The sequence below is a fragment of the Manduca sexta genome, chromosome 13 (assembly GCF_014839805.1).
Source record: "Manduca sexta isolate Smith_Timp_Sample1 chromosome 13, JHU_Msex_v1.0, whole genome shotgun sequence".
Lineage (NCBI taxonomy): Eukaryota > Metazoa > Arthropoda > Insecta > Lepidoptera > Sphingidae > Manduca > Manduca sexta.
Genome location: NC_051127.1, coordinates 7,569,368 through 7,588,907, shown reverse-complemented (window position 1 = coordinate 7,588,907; position 19,540 = coordinate 7,569,368). Strand labels below are relative to the sequence as shown.

Sequence of the window (19,540 nt, the reverse complement as noted above, 5' to 3'; positions counted from 1 at the left end):
ACGTTAAGTTCAATATTCACTTCTGAACGTTCGATACTCAAATAAGGCGTATAGCAAAAGTATCGATTAAAAAAATTACACGTCTAATTGCTAATTAGACGGGTATAGCTTGCTTATTCTTCTTTTGAAATTGGCTTGAAAATGACTTACTTGAAAGCTATCCCAACACGAAATAAAGTTAAACATAAATAATATAAATATGTACAATACGATAAGTCACCTGGTTGATGGCTCGGACGACGTCCGGCGGCACGGGCGTGAGGACGGGCTCCTCTTTCGTGAACTCCGCGTCAAAGTTCACAGCCTCGCGCTTGCTCTTCTGCAATACCACACTTGTATTATGACATCTATTGTTTCGTAGTAGAAAAGCAGTTACATAGTGAGTCCCTTATCAATACGTATTGAAATTAGTATATCGATTTTTCATATAATTGCAAAATTATGAATTCAAACTAAAGTTTTACTGTTAGTAAAATAGATTGACTGATGTTTTTTTATTTTTTCTCTTTCAACTCTAAAACGTTTGAAAGTTAAAGAGTACGTTCATATTATCTTTACCGAGCATGTAACATTACTATTGAATTCTACACGTGATTAGTACTTCAAACTACAGTCCGCGCCAGCTCTGAGTTATGTTAAGGAATGTGTTGCGCGGAGTGTAGTGAGTGCAGTGTAGTGCGCGGAGTGTAGTGAGTGTAGTGCGGACTCACCACCTTGGGTCGGAAGGGCGGGCGCAGGCGGCGCTGCGCGAGCGCGTCCCAGTCCACGTCGCGGAAGAACTGGTGCGCGCGGATGCCGCCCGCGCCGCCGCACACGCCCAGCCGCCGCGACGGGTTCTTCGTCATGAACCCTGCACACACATAGACATATTCCAACTTGCTATTCATAACATCTTAGTACTTCTACTCTGATTATGAACATAGTGTCCATACTATAGCTTTAAAATATAGAGATGGAACGTTTGATTACGTTCCTCCCTTTTATAATCCCCTGGTAGTTTACCTTTGAGTATGGAGACGGCGTCCTTGGAGAGCCACACTGGGTACAGCACGTCGTCGTGCAGGATGCTCTCGAACAGGTCGTCCTCGTTGTCCGCCTCGAACGGCGGCTGTCCCGCCAACATCTCGTACAGCAGCACGCCCAGCGCCCACCAGTCCACCGACGGACCGTATTCCAGCTCTTGCAGAATCTGCATACAAACATTACAGATCAATTATAAATCTGCAGAATACACGCGTGTAATTAATAATGAGATGCGAACAGGAAGCAAGGACGACATTGGCGAATAGACAATTTTTTACATTTTTGGATCACAAATGAGATACGTGTGACCGCAATTATACTAAGGGAGACCTTTCAACTTCCTTAAACGATATGAGTGTTCCACTATTTTTGACATAAGTGGAAGGATTATACAAAAACCAACACATGGGTAAGCGTAATCGAATTATGTATCAGCAGTATACGTACCTCAGGCGCAATGTAATCAGGGGTACCACAAAAAGTGGTGGTGGTCGCACCGTCTGCAACAAAATGTTTATTTGTACCTCTATTTTTTATAATAAACTACAGATTGAATACGAGTATGGCAGCCCTCAGCTCTCATAATCTCATAGTCACGGGGCAACCCTGCGTTCCGACTTGTCGTGAAACCAGCCGGTCCACAGTCCCCCTCCAAGCGCTTTTATCATCATAGGACGACTATGTATAGTGATGATGGTGGAATGTGCACCAAAACAAATTTTGAAATCAACATATTGTTAGTTGTTACAAATCAGAGTGTTTGAGAGAAACATTCAGTTTCTGACAACCATGGCTCAAATGTCAGGCATTAGATTAGTGTGGTTGATATCTTACCACTTTATAATATTGTTTAACCCGGCGTCATTGTGGCTAATAAACAGAACTTGGCCGTTGTGGCCGGGTAAATTTTACCCATGTACATTATTGTACACTGAATCAAGCATATGTCAATATTAGTCTTCTATAATAGGGAAATAGGTAGTTAAATACATTATTAATAAAAATCAAACATTTATTTATCATAAAATGAGCATCTTACTCATCAAATTAAATCTTTTTATTCTGGGATAATTTTTTAGAACATAACTTAAAACGTTTATTCGAAAACATAACATAATAGACATTTAGAGACAAAACATAAAATTTATAGAGTATAAGTATTTTTACAGTTTGAGACAAACTCTTCAAAAAAATATCTAATTGGAGCCAGATTGTCCAGTTGCTTTCGCTCTTGGCGTGTTGTTGCATCATCAAAACGCAAACAGCTTTGTAAAAAAGTAAAAACGCTGCAAAGACATAGTAGTACTAAAAATTTCCACACCAGTACCATCGGTTCTCCACAAGTCGCTCAAATTTTGGCGATTAGAACGATTTAGTCCAGCCAAGTACAACAAGCCAAACAAAGCTGATAGTTCATCTATAGTTGTTTCTTTCAATAAATACTGAAGCGATTGTTTATTGTTAGACAACTGTCTCTGTTTTATCTTAGCATTAGTATGACAAAGTATTTGTTCCAGCATATTATTATTTATAAAGCGTTTCCAACACTCTATTTCAGTCTTATCATTTTGCGCAATAGGCTTTACCCCAGGTTTTTGTAAAATTATGTTTTCTGACCTTGTGCGAACGTTGGTCCGAGGTGGTTGCGAAGACCATTTGGTGGAATTGTCTTTACCAATATAAAATTGCTGGTTACTTGTTGAAACAATTACTTCTTGCTCATCATCGCTGCATTCCTGTTCCGTATTACTGCCTTGACTTCGCTCTGAAATATGGTCGATTTCACCCTGGTCGTCTGAACTGCACTGTTCATTTTCACTGGCGTCAGCTTGTTCAAATAAGGCTAAGAGTCGACGTTGTTCGCTTTCGTAAGACATGGTTCATAAAATTGTGAAAAACGATATGCAATTTATCAATAAACAATAAAAAACAACAAACACGCTGTCTTTATAAATGTTACGTGGCCATTGTGGCCGGGTATAACTTACCCGCGCGCTCTTTACACACGTTTAAACTATGAGGTAGCCGGAGCAACACTAAATAGAGAAGAGAATACGCAAATAGAGGTCAACGACCGCAGCTACTGTAAAGGACAAAAGACACGCGCATTTTGTTTTAAAATTATGACAGTTTTAAAATGCGTCGGGTATTAGATACCCGGCAACAATGACGCCGGGTTAAATCATCGTGCGCAAACGTGATTGTAGTGAATGTCTCACCGAGTATGCCCTCCTTGCACATGCCGAAGTCGGCGAGCTTGCAGTGTCCGTCGCTGTCGAGCAGGATGTTGTCGAGCTTGAGGTCGCGATAGATGACGCCGTGGCCGTGCAGGAAGTCGAGCGCCAGCGTGACCTCGGCGGCGTAGAACCTGGCGCGCGGCTCGTCGAACTTGCGCGCGCGCTGGATCTGGAACATGAGGTCGCCGCCCTCCACGTACTCCATGACGAAGAACAGCCGCTCGGAGGTCTGGAAGGCGGAGTGCAGCGCCGTGAGGAAGGGGTGGCGCGCCGCCAGGGCCAGCACGCGGCGCTCCGTCAGCGTGCACTCCACGTCGTCGTCCTGGATGATGGCGTCCTTCTTCAGCACCTTCACGGCGTACACCTCGTCCGTGCCCTTCTTCTCGGCCAGCATGACCTTGCCGAACGAGCCCTTGCCCAACACCTTGATGAAGTGGAAGTCGTCCAGCGACACTTTGTCACGTCCCCCGTCACCGCCCGCGCTCATGCCTACGCACAATATAATTATGTATAAAAAATTAAGCAATTTTTAAATTACAAAACAAATATCACCGGCAAGATTTTTTGAATTATAATAGATTGCCAGCAAACTACCAAGTAGATTATCTGATAGTAAATGACCAATGCCGTCGAGCTAAACAACTGGTTATAACAATTAATGAAATTCAGAGTGAATATGTGGGCCTGCTGTCACGAGTACAGATGACAAAACAGTTTCTTTATGCAAATTATAATTTTACATCTCATTTTCATAACCATTTACTTGCCTTTGTCATAAAGTCACCATAAACATATAGTTGAAATATTGATGGGGCCTAAAGTAATTTAATAAACTGAAAAATGTACAATTTTTACAACAAAAAAAATATGCTCTGCCATCATACTATTCATCAACACACCAATGATTAGTCTCACCACAATAATTGTTAGTTGTACAAGCACAAGCCCATTATTTAGTTAGTACGAGGCAACGAGTTATACGAAGCCGTAAGGGACGCGTACGTAAAACTAGCGTACCGATTACAATATTTTTTTGTTGTATTTGGCCGCCCTAAGAGAGCAATGCGTTTATTCATATATATTTAAAATGGATAATATAACCAGTTACTCGTCTAGTAAAAGCGCCTGCCAAAAAGAATAGCAATGTTTTTCTCAACATATATGTATGTAATAGGGGACCGGCCTATGCTTGATTTTGTACATTATTCTATGTGTAATGGCTTTAAATACGAAAAAGAAGCACTTCTGCGAAAACAGCATAAAAATTGGTTAAAAAATGAGCGAGTAATTCATATTTAAAATATTGTAATGTTCAGAAGTGGGCGCGATGTGGGGATATCGCTTCATCTCTTTCTTTCGCACGCGTCGTAATTCCCGATGACGTCACATGTGGATATTTTGTCTCTTTTCTGTTTCTTGTTATTTACCCCTTCCACCGAAATTCAAATGCTTATAACTTGTTGATTTTTCACTGGATTTTAATAATTTCTTTGGTGTTATAATTTATATTATGTAAATATTTGATAATTGTTAAGAACAAAAATGAGTCCGGTACCCTATTACAAAACATCTGATGGCATTACAAAACCTCACTATAAGATAAATATATTAAATTCATAATGCTATATAATTACTCCAACTTAGTGCTTGCACATTGCTGTTTAGCAAAGATAGAGCGTTTATGATGAGATACTCCTACAGGTGGTATACTGCAGTTGAAACAATGAGGCTATAAATAATTAATTTTCGATACTAATGTACTAAAGAACAAAGTCTCGTTTGCGAATATTAAGCGATGGGTACGCGTCCCTATGCAGTAGCGTATTGTCACAAGAGTGGACCTTCGATGATGTCGTAGAGCTGCTGCACGTCGCGGCGCGTCGCCCTCCACGGCGCCACCGTCTCTGTGGCGCAACACACGCGCAACACACGCTCAACACACGGTTCACATCACGGGATACGTGGCGAAATATTATAAGGATGTTAACTGGACTTTATATTGAAACTGATAAAATGCAGCCAACATCCATTATAAAGGACATAACACTTAAGGAATACCACCTTATACTATGCACTAGCTATTTATACATCAATGTAATAGTTTAAAAAAAATGGTTGATATTCCTCAAGTTACCACGAAGCAAAACTTGTACAACACATAACTAAAATGTTCACATTTTTTAAAAATGAAAAGTAAATACAATAAAGAATGACGTAACGTATTGGTGGGCGGTACCTTTGTCGTCGTGCTTGTCGGCGTCCTTGTCGTCGGCGGCGGCGAGCTCGCCCGCGCCCTCCAGCAGCGACGCGTTCAAGTACTGCCGACAACACTACACTCAGCAACTCATGTACGAGTCTACCTACTGCCGCGGTGGCCTAGTTCAAATTGTATGCGGTACGAGTACAACTACGCTGAGGTCGTGGGTTCAAATCCCAGGTCGGGTCAATTTGTCGCTGGGTTTTTTTTTACAATTAAAAAAATTACTCAGTCGCACTTCGAAGTCAGGAAGTTGGCTGTGTGATACCCACATGCCTCGGACAGCACGTAAAGCCATTAGTCCTGCGCCTGACCCGTCTCCTGTCATGTCGGATTGCCTGACTATGAGAGTGAGGGAACAGAGAGTACACCTGTGTATTGCACTCACAGTTGCGCACTATAATATCACCTGCGTACTTGACTGATCTCCTTTGAGATTGGCCACCGTCGATATTCTGTTAGGAAGGAATCATACAACACTCGAAACAGATCAACATTCCGTATAAGTCTAAAAAACACATCGGCATGACTCGCGACCTCGAGGGACGTAATATCTCCCTTTAATCCTCATTATATTAACACTACAATGTAGTTGCTACACAGGACAACTTAAGGTCCTGCGTAATGTGTCGTGCCATGCCAGTGTATAATTGCAGTGAAATTATCTCATATTGCTGACAAAAGAACGACCTATTTAATGCAGTTTTATTGCCCTGGTTTAAAACAATACTTGGAAAAGTTAAACAAGTGTAATGTGGTGAATTACGATCTACAAGACCCTAGAGTAGTGGAGAGAGTATAAGAGTAGTGGAGTATTTAATATATCCAGGACTTTCGATTCAATAAACTGACTGTTATTAGTGCTACTTATGCTAAGTTTAACCTAGGAAGTTCTTACAGCAATATACTGTCCAAGAACTTCTAAAGGCGTTGAAATCTAAACCCAGCCTTAGTGGTTAAAGCTAATACAGGAGCCGTACCTTAGATGGTCTGGGTCGTGGGTTCTTGTCCGGCGAGATGCCCATCTCGTTGAGTATCTCGGCCATCACCTTGGTGTTGATGCCGCAGTTGTTCGCCACGTTCTTCTGACATCGCTTGTGCACGTTCATAGAACACACTGTAAGGAAAATATCACAATTAATAATGTTTCTTTTCCTTAGACTTCGTTGATTAGATATCCGCATGAAATAATATTTCATCTAGGTGAAATAAATTATTTGGATACCAGGACTTTAAAATTTTATATCGTAACTACATTAAAATTTATTATATTGTAATCTACGTCATGGATTTTTTTTTTATTAAGTAATCAGTAAATCCCACTGTTATTATCATCCATTAAATTATGAATGCATGACTCGTTAATAGACTTGAGATCATGCGGTCGTGGTCGATTGATCATTATTATTATTACTCGGTAGACTATGTGTGTATGATGTGTTCTGAAGTGAGTAACGTGTGTATTGTGTGCGTGCCTACCTTCGCACTGCAGCCCCTGCTTGATGAGTCCGTAGAGCAGCGAGCCGCAGTGGTCGCAGAAGGTGAAGCGCTTGTAGGAGTGCACGACGAACCGGTGCGGCACGTTGACGTTGAACCGCTGGCCGCCGCTCACGCCCGCCACGCTCTGCTGCTGCGCACGCGCACACACTCACACGCACCGCTCCGACCCACGACTATCTTAAACTTGCTTGCATTGGATCAATATTTATTGCTTTCTAATAATACTCATTTTATTTAGTTTTTTTTTTCCAAATATGTCTAAAATTACCATAATATTTTGGTTGAAACGCTATGTGTATTATTGTTAAATAATATTAAATCACGCCAAACGAAATTATTTGGAAGCACAAATAAACCAAGGCAATGTCTAAATCATTCCATCAATTTCCTTATTCATCATTCGTCATCTCACACCATTAAATATATTCAGAAATGTCATTACCCTTACCTCCTCCTTCATGCCCGGACACTTGGTCACCACCAGGGAGTGACATCGCTTGTGGACCACGCACGTGCACACTAAACACAAAAGCACATGTTACGTCCATTTCAAAAACAAAATTCATAAAATTTTACCATAATATTGTCAAATTGCTTTCATAATTTACTTTTGTCTTGAATTACAAGATAATGTACAATTTCAATCTGGAATATAATTGACATCTGTGCCTCCAATAAAATAGGCTAAATCCACGTAAATAACTGAATATTGTTAAATATTACTCACCTTGGCATTGGTAGCCCTGCTTACCCAGACCCCTGGAATATAATATTATTATTTAGAACATTTCTACAAAACGAACATCATCAATTTTGTACTTAGAGAAGTTTCTGAGAGTGATGATAATATGACATTAGCAAATTATTTTCGCTTTGTTTTGTTTGAAATTTGAAAATCATTTGTAAGACCACATATTTCATTATTTGATATTATGTATCCGGCATAAAATTAGACTTAAGTTGACTACCTACTGTTCTCTAGCTATAGCGGATTTTATACTATTTTAAGCATTTATGTTAAAGTTTGTTTGAGAATGATGTTTTTGTACCTTTGTAGCCTTTATATTTTCCACTTTAGAGGCGTTCCTAGTGGTTCGATTTTGACAAGGTGTCTATCGATTTATGTGCACTGTGTGATGGTTATGGTGTTGAATATTTTTGAAATGTTTGATGGGTGTAGTATAGTGAGGTGAGTGCGTACCAGATGAACTCGCGGCAGTGGCTGCAGAAGGTGGGCTGTCGCAGGAAGGTGGCCATGAACTTGTGTCCGTTGACCTGGTGCACGCGCCGGCGCATGGCCCCGCGGCGCCGCGCGAACCCCGCGCCCTCCTTGAACTCGCGCCCGCGCCCGCGCGCCGCGCCCGCGCCCGCGCCCGCCGCGCTCTCCGCGCCTGCGCACCACACACCCACACAACGTTACCTCATTACACACTACTATCCCGTGGCTGGCAATCTGTAAGTGCTGGATGATATGGGACGTGAAACATTTTATAATTCGTAGATTACCGACTTTTGAATCAACTAAGGCTATAAAAAATTATGCTGGGTGCAGGTGCTCGCTTGTTATCTTCTGAGCTGGACAGCACTTATGGCAGGGTGGTTTCCTTTACTGTTCTATGTTTGGTTCTTGTCTTTAGTGTTGTTATGCGTGTTGCCTAAATTTATTGAGTTTTAAGTAATAAACCTTGTTCTTTTCTGGTTCATAAATATTTTACATCTGATTTCTCACAATAATATTAATTCAATGTGTCTTATCCATGTTTAGAAGAAACATAAAACAGTAATATTTAAGGAAACAAACTATGGAGACCTTATCAATAATCATTGTTTATAATTAATTTTAACTTCTATACCTATATTTTACCTATTTAATTTTCAAATAATTTTATTTTAAACCAAAATGCAGAATACAAAGATATGTTTATTAAAACACTGACAGGTCAAATTCATCAGTAAGGCAATCATTCATCAGATTTATCAAGTTAAAATGCAATCATCATACTAACCTTGAGAATTCCATATCAGATCTATTTTAAGATGCAATTTCCCCTGAGGTTCCAAGTCGACCTGAAACAAAACGCACAATCAGTGTTTAGACCACGACTACTGCGAAAGCATTAAATTGTTCAAATATAGAGTTTTTATCCCGCTACAGTGACTATTGGCGTGCTCACAAAGCGCGAGAACTCTAACAAGCAAAGGACTTTGGCCCGACATCCGAGTATTCCACCTAAACCTTAAGATTGACGTGTGGTGACCACATTGAGAATATACTTGTATAAGTAATATGCATATCAGAAGCTTAAGTGGAACTGGAGTTCACGTCAGCCAGAGTAATAAGTATTATATCTATCAGATGAATCAATTCACAATATTTGTGTATCACTGCTGTTGGCAGGAATTCCTCACATTTATACCGGACTGGTTTGCGACCACGATGCAGGTACTGAAGTTTGATAAGCTTGCCGTAGTTATTTTTTGTTACTGCTTTGAATGACGACACGAGCTTGCCGTTCGACTGATGGTAAACCATACGACCGCCCAAAAACAGCAGAAACACCATCCAACACCTTGAATTACAAAGTATTGTTTGGTATTCCACTGCGCTCGCCATCCTGAGACATGAGATGTTAAGTCTCATTATGTCCAGTAGTTACACTGGCTACAATATCATTCAAACTTGAACACAACAATGACTACACGCTGCTGCTTGGCGGCAGAAATATACATTGCGGTGGTACCTACCCAGGCGGACTCTCACATATGAAAGACCTACCACCAGTTGCTGAAGTATAAAAATTCATAACAAAGAACAACACAAGTCACAAAACACACCGCGCAGTAACGGTTCAGTCGAAATTCACACCTGTTCAGTATTACTCAAGACCGAGTTTCATGAGGTGAGGAATAACAACGCGAAGATATAATGCTATACCAATATAGGAGTCCCCATTTATGAAAACAAAACTGTATAATTTTGATATGGTGTTATTGTTAAAGCAGGTAACACCTTTTTGCACTGTGCTCACCAACGTTTGCCATCACTTTACCATGCTACAATAAAGCACACGAGCCCTGGTCCCAGGTCTTATATTAACCATACTCAGTAATGTAGTGTACATTGCTGCTAAGTAGACTTAGCAAAGTTTTTGGAAAAGCCGACGTTTACCCCTTCATCCACAAGCGGTGTGTACCTCGGGTCGGGGCTTGAGAACCTTCTCTTGATGTTGTTCATCGTGCCGAGCTGCAGCGGGAACTACTACACATGTTAGGGCGCGAGACGTCAATGTCACTGCGCAAGACATTCGAACTTATCTACCAAAACAAACACACTGCCGATTGTTGATAACGGGGCACTGGGCCGCACTTAGGAGTGACGATTGGGAGTACACAATATGTAGGTAATCTTCGAGGCCGATTCAGATAAAATGAAAACATAGCGGAGGAAAAATTTAGTTCATTACTCACACGAACTGGAAACTATGAATTAATAATTAGTTTCCAATTTTAAGATCAAATACATAAATTTAAAAATAGATGAAACCTACACGATATTATTATTCTACGTCGAGAAACGAAGTGAATTCGTAGTATAGTGGCAGCCTGAGCCTATGATGTATGTACTGGGAAACAATGCAACAAATGACAATTTTGTGCATGCAGTAATTTTTCAAATATGATGTACTATATATTTCTTAATATTTACATACGCTAACACTGTTACCTTATGAGAATAGCCAGAGATTGGTGAGTATCACACTATGGAATCCTGACTATATATTTACCTTTTCTTTTTGTTTATATATATGCTAGGCTATTTTAGAAACCATCACTATCTTTTTATATGTTCACATTCAGAAACTTAACACGAAGGCCTATGCCCCCATAACCTTCATCTAAATCCGTTCTCCAAACCTTAGAACACGCTAGTCGACCTGTGTATCTTATCGCCAGATTACAGCGGCTAAAGACATTTATCACCTTAGATTTTTTCACAATCAGTCAGACCGCAGTAAAAGTTGTAATCAGAGACAGATATTTTTGCGCGTGTGTTATTATATTCTAGATAAATGTGTTTAAACATGCGAAAAGTACACAAAATAATCTAAAAAACTGTTATCAAATCTTTGTTTTGGTGATATTATGTCGTTAAGATTTGTGAAACGTCACGTAAACAATATTTTAACACCTAAAGTGCTAATGTTATCAATGTATTGCATAATACATCCACAGATTAAATCGGTAAGTAAATTTTGAAGCTAATTGCAGTCAAGCGAAAGAATGGGACACCTAACCTATGCAGTTTGTCTTACAGAGTACATTGTGCTCAGAGTACTGACTGATCCTGGGTAGTGAATCTTCGGAAAACGATACTATTTCCGATGTTTATGTAAGATTGTCGTTATTTATTTGGGCGCATTTTCTTTTACGGAAACCCAACTGTATCTGATGGGTGGAGTGGCGTCCAGAGTTCACTGATGATATTTGTTTATGCCACGCCAGTTGTCATAATTATGCTGGCCTGTTTGAAACCGTATATACACAGCCTGATTCTGACACACTTACGTTGACTACTATGACGGGTATTACACCTTGTGTATAGTGTTAATCAGTAACCTTCCTGCACAGGCATAACCGATAGCCTCTCACCACCCAATTAACCTTCATGCAGTGAAACTCACCCAAAAATCCGTGGCCTCTTTGTCACGCAGCATCAGATCTTCAAACGGTATCGTGCAGTTTGCCACGAAGTCATCCGGCGGAATGGCTGCATCGTGGAATACGGTGATGCCCAAACTGTAAACATGGACAAAAACATTTATCACTTAACGGAGAGTCGATCGCTGGTCCCCAATACCAATGATACTAGATGTGGATATATTATTGTGGAGTTACAACTTGTATGAAGTTAATGTGTTCAATTTTTTTAAATGACTGTTCTTCCAAGCTAGCGACTCTATCAAACCATAGTTTCTATGGCATTTTCGCTGCATTTCTGATCATGAAACATCAAATATCTCGCGTAATTATTGGTCTAGTTACTTGTAGAAGTATTATGAGAAACATTTGAGATCGCGGATTCTATTTTAAAGTTAGGCAACGGTTAGAGAAGTAAACAATTTCCACACAGAAACTTGTACTTATTTTGGCACATAAGATCTAGGAAATGATTAATGAACCATTGTATTTGATATTGTGACTTAATAGTCTACCAATCTGGGTAACCAACTAGCGATATTTTAACTAATGATTCAAAACAAAATTCTAGAAATTGTGGGTGTAAAATCTTTGTAAAGACTATGACTATGGGCGAGTATACGTATATAACCTATACGCATGATTGTATCTCAACATCTTTTAAGGAAATAAAATCGATAATATACAGTAACTTCCCTTTTTCATCGAAGAAATAATAAATATCATTGTATGAGTACCACTTTCAAGGAAAATGCAATCATACAATCTGTCTTTATTGTTACAATACTCATGGAAATATCAATAAATTAACCCATAAATTGCCTCAATAACTAGAATCGATTTTAAGACGTTCATTAAAAAGATTTCTCCCAAGTATGACTGTTGTGTATGAATCATGAGTAACAAAGGAATTCCCAATGACATCATAAAATTTCTTGAATGTTTATTTTTAGACAAACTTACAGAATTCATATGCAATTTGAACAAATTAACATAATTCATTTATAAATAATAAAATCACTATTTGACTTGGTATTATGTATAGAATATACATTTCAATTAACATGATGTTTAATTTATTTTTTTTATATCCACGCGTAAAGTTGTTGCGTGCTGATAATCTAAATTCTTCTTCTTCTTTGCTCATTCCCACTTTATATGGGATCGTCTCTCCTAATATGTCTGCGCCAAGCTGTCTTGGGTTGTCGTTTCGGGTATTTTTTGTGCTTATAATCTAAACAACAATATTCATTTATTTATGTACTAAATCGACAATGTTATATTTTTCAAGAAAATAAATTACTAAAATTTGTTGACTTGTTATTAAATAAATCGAGAGCCGCCATAGCGCAGCGCGCCGTGAGCCGGCTTTAAAGCCATAAACGCAAGTTCGTTTCTATCACTGCAAAATTTTGTTCAACATTTAAATATTTTTATATTGAGAGTATTTTTTTTTATATGTGGCTATGTTGTAACTTCTGACCAAAACTCATTTATAAAAACCTGAATTTTTATTTAATAATGTAATCTACCTAAATATAAAACACATTATTCTAGTTTATAAAGTTGAATATTTTTTTATTCCCTGTTTCTAAAGGTATGTCATGTGATCAATTTACTATTTATTTCTACACAGTAACAGGTAAAACTGTTGAATGTTTATAAATAACTTTAGTTTATAAAACATGGGGTCACCTATTTAAAAATTTATATGATAAATATAGGGACAAAAGTTTAATAAATGTATATTAAAAAAGTAATGCTGTACTTAATACAAAGTATTTAAAACACAACTTACTGAGAATGACAAAACAATTATCACAATGTTGACATATTATAATTCACAAAAAGTTGAAGGCTTAAAATATTCAAATCCATCTAATTAATAATACACAAGTTATGATCAAACAGTAGCTATAATATTATATAATATTGATAAATAATTAAAGGTTATACTGCTATTTTAAAATATCAAGTCAGTACTTACAAAGTTTAGGTATATTACAAGCCATTTTGGAACTTTAGCCAATATCAATGTAATTATTTATTGCAATTATATTCCATGATCATATCGACACTTGAAAGGCGATCATATCTAAGCGACAATCAGTAAATTTTTGAGCACAGTGCTTTAAAGTTTTGATTTTAATATGTAACATACAAGAGACATAAACTTTATTTTTCTTCACTCCTTTATATGAATTGTAACATTGTGCTTGTTAAAGGGTATAATGTTTTTTCTTCATGTTTTAATAGATTATGTCAATCAGTGTGAGCACATCAACAGCTCTAAACACATTGAACAGAAATAAACTTACTAAACTTTGCAACAATATCTGCCTATCTTCTAGAAGTAGAGGCACAAACATGTGAATGCAATATATGTTTTTGGGAAATAAAACAAAGCACACCATGGCTATGCATGTGGCATGAGTCAGATACACATGTGCAGGATGTCTCTTCATTTATTTGTTTTTATGATACTTGCATATTGTGCAATTGTGTTGATAATTTCTAGTTCAGCTATTACTTTATTGTTCAGAAGTACTTACAAATTAAATGTTTATGCAAACTGTTGAAATTTAATTAATGTTGTAGCTTTTGTGGTAAAAGTATAAATGTGCAGTTTTGGATTAAAGTGAAAGTAGTCAACATATTCAACTTGTTGATAGCTTGATGAAATACTCATTCTATGTTTTTTTCTGAAACATCTACACAGAAAATAAAAATTAATTACCCTTTCTACTTTGTTGACAACTTCAATTTGTGTAGGTAAATAGAAAATGTAAACACAAGGAAAACTTTATATGCACTTATTGAATTAGCAGCAGTTGATGAATGATGATTTAAATTAATAGGTAAACTATGATTCATATTTCATTCATATGGGATGTAATTTTCTTGTTGGAATCAAATATATTTTTTTTAATAGACAGACTTTTGTCTGTGTAATCTAAACAATTAATTTGTAGGTAATTATTTGTCCACCAATTTAATTGACAGTAAATGTTAAAAACCCTGTAGTAGTAACTAATATGTTTTGATACTTATGCAGACACTATGAAAAAAGCAGATAAAAGATATAATACATCATATTAAATGTATATATAAGTATATAAAGGAGTTATAGCAGATTATGGTTCATTTCACATCACATAATCCAGGTGAAGTCCTGAGCCATACAGAGAAACACAAAGGCGGATCATGTCATGTAATAGTGCGAATGTAAATAACGCACCTGCCAACATTGTGCACCTCGTGAGAGAACGTTTCGTTCCACACTGGGTCGAATGTTTTCGGCTTGGTGCTGGAGCGGGCCAGGTGGTGCTCGTCGGCGTCTATAGACACGTACGGGTCTATCGGCTGGTCGTCTGTAACAACGTATTTGCCTATAACAACACCCCATCTTGGTAAACATATTACGCCTTTTTCCCTGCGCAAATTTTTCGACACCGCGGGAATTGTTATGGCAATATTTATCACATTAAATTCCAGCGCACGATGAGGAACGCAGTCTGGGCGTTGGACGATCCTCACCTGGCTTTCCGAAGGTCATATTGTGCCGTTTCTGAAAGTCGGTCGGCCGAAGACCCGTCGCCTCGCATACTCTAACTCGCACCGTCCCACTGAACATGGTGCTGCCGACCAACGAGCCGTATCACCGAGACCGCGCCGCCACACGATCACTTCCACACTATAATCTCACTTAAAATCATTGAAGGTGCTTCATAATTGAAACAGAAATTAAATAAAAGTCTTGACAGCGACGAGATCCGCCATGGATGGATAATTTACTCTATGGCTGCAATGGATTCCAATTTCGATTTCCTTGTAAAAAAGTTTCAAGTTTTTGGTTATGGTGTGTACAGTCGAGAACAAAAGTTATTATCGAACTAATAGTCGAATGCGAAATCACATAGTATAGAATCATGCGTTAGTTTTGTCTACGTCGCACACTTATCTTTAGGATAAAGATGCGAATTGTTTGTATATTATATTTAAGAACTCAACTAACATCATCGAATATTTTTAAAATATACTCTATATCAGTTATTATAATATTTCCGAACGAAACTAGAACTGACAATTTGACATATTGAGCTATATTGATACAGGGCTGACTCATTTATATTTTGTTACAAAAACAGTGGACATTGTAGATCACGTATGTATAAAATATGAATGGTTGGAAAAACATAATATATTATTCTAAAAACCTTGATTTGAAAATCCCGGTACATACAATATTTAACACCAGTACCATTGCCATTTTTTATAGAACAAACTAATATATAGTGCCATTATAATAATATTTACTTTGTATCTGAATGTATTTTTTTTATTTCAGGTACGCCAGGGTACGTTTATGATTAAATTATTCTATAACTGACAGCCCTGACAGTGCAGACCAAAGGTGCAGACAATCACAAGTCAAAAATCAAACGTTGAGTCAGAAATAGACGTAAACATGCAAATTTTGAGAAAGTAAAATACAAGAAGCTAAAGTTAAAACTTATCAAGAATGGGATTCCTGACAATTTTGAAAAAACTCCGTCAGAAGGAGAAAGAAATGCGTATACTTATGCTGTATCCTTTTGAAAACGTTGTGGTTGCATTCGTGCTTGGCAGATGGTTACTTTATGATAAAATCTTTGTTTATTCCTAAATATTACTGTTAATATTTAATAAGTTAGGTCTATTTACGTGTAAGACATATGCTGGTTATGAAAGTTTCATCGTAACTTTTGTAAATATTATTTGATGTTCCTTTAACTCCCAACACAGTGGTTTAGACAATGCCGGTAAGACTACGATACTGAAGCGGTTCAATGGCGAGCCCATAGACACGATCTCACCCACCCTTGGATTCAACATAAAGACTCTGGAGCATCGGGGATTTAAACTCAATATTTGGGATGTTGGTGGACAGAAATCTCTGAGGTAACTAACAGTTGTCTTTATTTTGTTTTAAAAGAATAAGAGTATTTGTTAATGCGATTGGTACTAATCTATATATATAAAAATGAATCCCTATGTCCCTTGGTCATGCCATCATGCGTGAACGGCTGGACCAATTTCACTAATTTTTTTTTGTTGTTATTGTCAGGAGAAGGGTCTTATGAAAGAAAACATTCAAAAAATTGCACGGAAAATTAGAAAACCTAATGAAAATGTTATTTTATATAACTGTCAGCAATTGACAGAAAGCGCTCTGCAAATCCATAGTTAAGACAGGACAAGGTCTGTCGGGTCATTTAGTCACATGATATTAAACTAAATCTATACTATTACAAACAGGTTAGAACTCTTGGCACAAGAGATATATCCACCAGAATAATACAATACTGCATGTGGAAAAAATTGGGGATAGTTAAAACTTTATTTTTTATGTAAAGATCTTAATTTGGATATTTCCTTTAGTCCCAGGGTCTGATAGATCTCATCCTCCCATTGTTCGATTGGGTGTCCCTGTTATCTTGCAAAGTCCCTTGGATACCATAGGTTGACCTGCTTACTCCATTTGTCTGTTGGACTGCACAGGATGTGTCCAGTCCATGCCCCTTTTAGATTGTCTATGCATTGTACAATGTCAACTACTTTGTATCTGCAACATAAGTTTTACTCCCATACCCTCTCCATACTTGGGTACGATTTGAGTATGACATACTCTCTAACGGTCTGTACCTGCGGTGGCATGGTGTGATGGGTCAGCCACTACTCAATATGGTTGAGGAGGCCGATGGCTGGCACATGCGTCATACTTGTGAATGGGTGCTGCTTGTGTGGAATGTTCGCTTACTATTACTTATTGTTAGAGGTATTATTGTAAATATTATATTTCATGATTCCTGAGAGGCTTGTGGTAGTATCTTGAAATTATATTAAATCTAACATTAACCAAAACATACAAATCCTATTAGACTAAGTTCTTCTCTGCATCTTCAAAGTCGAGATCCTATACCAATTATATTAAAATAAAACAATTCCAAAGCTTATGAAATTGAACTTGAGGAGAATAATTTAAATCCGCCCATGGAGCATAAAAATATCAAGGTACAAACAAAAAAAAATATGGAATATACATTACTTTTCCTCCTAAAGAGTCAGTTAAAAATACAATAAAAACCGCATATAACGAAGTAACACCGCGATATGTACGTTTGTAACGACATTGCATAGGGCGGCATATCGCACAGATCAATGTAGTCGGAATTTCGATGTGAAATATATCATATAATATTCGGTATAACGAAAAATCAATGTATTTTTTCAGAAACCCAACAAATATTTATTTTATTACTAACTAGGAAATTTATCAATATTACAGCTCTTTGGTATATTTAGAGACCTTGCATGTTTTAACGACTGATGATTTTATTTCATTTTGTTTGCAAACCAGTCTATACAAATAATCAATGTTTATTTTCATAAAAAAATATTAGTAGTGCTTATAACAACTATCGGTTATAGCGACAAGATTAAATGGTCCCTTCAATGTCGTTATAACCGGGTTTCACTATAATGCTTTCACACCCCTAAAGTTACATATCGCATTTCAGATCCTACTGGAAGAATTACTTCGAAAGCACAGATGGAGTAGCGTGGGTGGTGGACAGTGCAGACGCGCGACGGCTGTCGGACTGCGCGCGAGAGCTGCACTCGTTGTTACGAGAGGAGAGGCTCGCGGGCGCCACTCTGCTTGTCTTAGCTAACAAAGCCGATTTACCTGGGGCACTGACTGTTCAGCAGATTAAAGAGGTAATACTTTAAATATGCACTGCAGATGTATTTTAGTGTCCTTGCTCTTTGCTAATAAATTTCATCTGTATGTAAAAGACATTAGATTTCAAATTTCAACTCAAGTTTACGATATTACTAGTTGGCTTCGAGGGCATCACACCTTGCACCTAAATAACACCCCTCTTATGATATATAATCTCGAATCCAAGCCAATAGCCTTAATTGATGTTCAAACATTCCCATACGTAATTACCAGCACCACCTTTGCTTTACATGATGGAGATCGCTTATTATTTTCATTATGAAGTTGTTTGCTACATCATTTCTAAATACATGTATTGTTGGCAGGCTCTAGACCTGGACAGTATAAAGACGCACCACTGGCGCATCGTGCGGTGCTCCGCAGTCACCGGGGAGAACCTCCTCGACGGCATGGACTGGATGTTGGACGACATCGCCTCCAGGATATTCACATTAGACTAATCTCAGTGCTGGTTAGCCAGAATGATCTTTTTACAACGGAAGTAATTTCGCCCAGAGAATGTAATTCCATAATTTTAACAAAGACTTATGTCAATACATGACAGATGTAGAAATGCTTTAGGTTTTTTTAGAAAATGTATTACATTTTATGGGATATCTGTCTTATAATTATTTGCGCTTTTAATATTCTAATAAGAACAAAGTTTATTGACGTGTGCAGCTTGACAGAATTTCATATTATGTGTCACACAGCTATGTGACTGTAAGAGATCTAATAAAAACATGAATACATACTTTGTTATGCTGCACTGAGTCAGTTAACTATAGAAAAATAAAATCAATGTGATTTTTCTTAGTACAGAATGTTGATTGATTATGCTATTTATTTAGAAGCAATCGTTTTGCTATTAAAATATGAAAATTAAATGTATGTCAAATGGCATGTTTAACAACTATTGCACGAAAATGTAATAAATAAGCACTTGGCTTTTTTTTTACTACTCTCGCTTGAAATGTTTCTCTTATTTAAAGGAAATATTTATAACCTGTGATGATTTTATAAATTCCTTGTCTATTAATAAACATTTTTTTTACAAACTTA

General features: G+C 37.6%; 2 protein-coding genes across 9 annotated transcripts in view; one reads left to right on the top strand and one right to left on the bottom strand.

Annotated features, from left to right (window-relative positions):
* Positions 1–15,569, bottom strand: part of LOC115449974 (protein kinase C) — a 24,890-nt gene extending 9,321 nt beyond the window's left edge. The window contains exons 1-16 of one of the 7 annotated variants that reach the window (XM_030177892.2): positions 15,253–15,569; positions 14,954–15,086; positions 11,700–11,814; positions 9,024–9,084; positions 8,219–8,408; positions 7,745–7,776; positions 7,460–7,536; positions 6,997–7,147; positions 6,498–6,634; positions 5,497–5,578; positions 5,102–5,164; positions 3,243–3,749; positions 1,471–1,523; positions 1,003–1,189; positions 714–850; positions 221–319 (exon numbers count right to left, since the gene is read on the bottom strand). In XM_030177892.2, coding sequence (XP_030033752.1) covers positions 221–319; positions 714–850; positions 1,003–1,189; positions 1,471–1,523; positions 3,243–3,749; positions 5,102–5,164; positions 5,497–5,578; positions 6,498–6,634; positions 6,997–7,147; positions 7,460–7,536; positions 7,745–7,776; positions 8,219–8,408; positions 9,024–9,084; positions 11,700–11,814; positions 14,954–15,086; positions 15,253–15,349 — 2,121 coding nt within the window. In that variant the 5' untranslated portion in view covers positions 15,350–15,569. Of the gene's footprint in view, positions 1–220; positions 320–710; positions 851–1,002; positions 1,190–1,470; positions 1,524–3,242; positions 3,750–5,101; positions 5,165–5,496; positions 5,579–6,497; positions 6,635–6,996; positions 7,148–7,459; positions 7,537–7,744; positions 7,777–8,218; positions 8,409–9,023; positions 9,085–10,186; positions 10,324–11,699; positions 11,815–14,953; positions 15,087–15,252 lie in introns of those variants that run through there. The other 6 variants (XM_030177880.2, XM_030177887.2, XM_030177908.2 and 3 more) reach the window with 6 other exon arrangements.
* LOC115450022 (ADP-ribosylation factor-like protein 2) lies at positions 10,996–19,540 on the top strand. Of its 2 annotated transcripts, none has more exons than XM_030177932.2 (5): positions 10,996–11,259; positions 16,064–16,302; positions 16,501–16,656; positions 18,276–18,474; positions 18,805–19,540. In XM_030177932.2, the coding sequence occupies exons 2-5, from the start codon at positions 16,238–16,240 to the stop codon at positions 18,937–18,939; spliced, it is 555 nt and encodes a 184-aa protein (XP_030033792.1). In that variant the 5' UTR covers positions 10,996–11,259; positions 16,064–16,237; the 3' UTR covers positions 18,940–19,540. The 2 variants fall into 2 exon arrangements, with proteins under 2 accessions (XP_030033792.1, XP_030033799.1); XM_030177939.2 differs by lacking the exon at positions 10,996–11,259 and adding an exon at positions 15,801–15,880.

Bases quoted from the DNA above. Each gene is read 5' to 3' on its own strand.
- LOC115450022 (XM_030177932.2), top strand. From the start codon at position 16,238: ATGGGATTCCTGACAATTTTGAAAAAACTCCGTCAGAAGGAGAAAGAA. The intron at 16,303-16,500 runs GTATCCTTTTGA...CTCCCAACACAG, and splicing joins GAAATGCGTATACTTATGCT to TGGTTTAGACAATGCCGGTA. The intron at 16,657-18,275 runs GTAACTAACAGT...ATCGCATTTCAG, and splicing joins GGTGGACAGAAATCTCTGAG to ATCCTACTGGAAGAATTACT.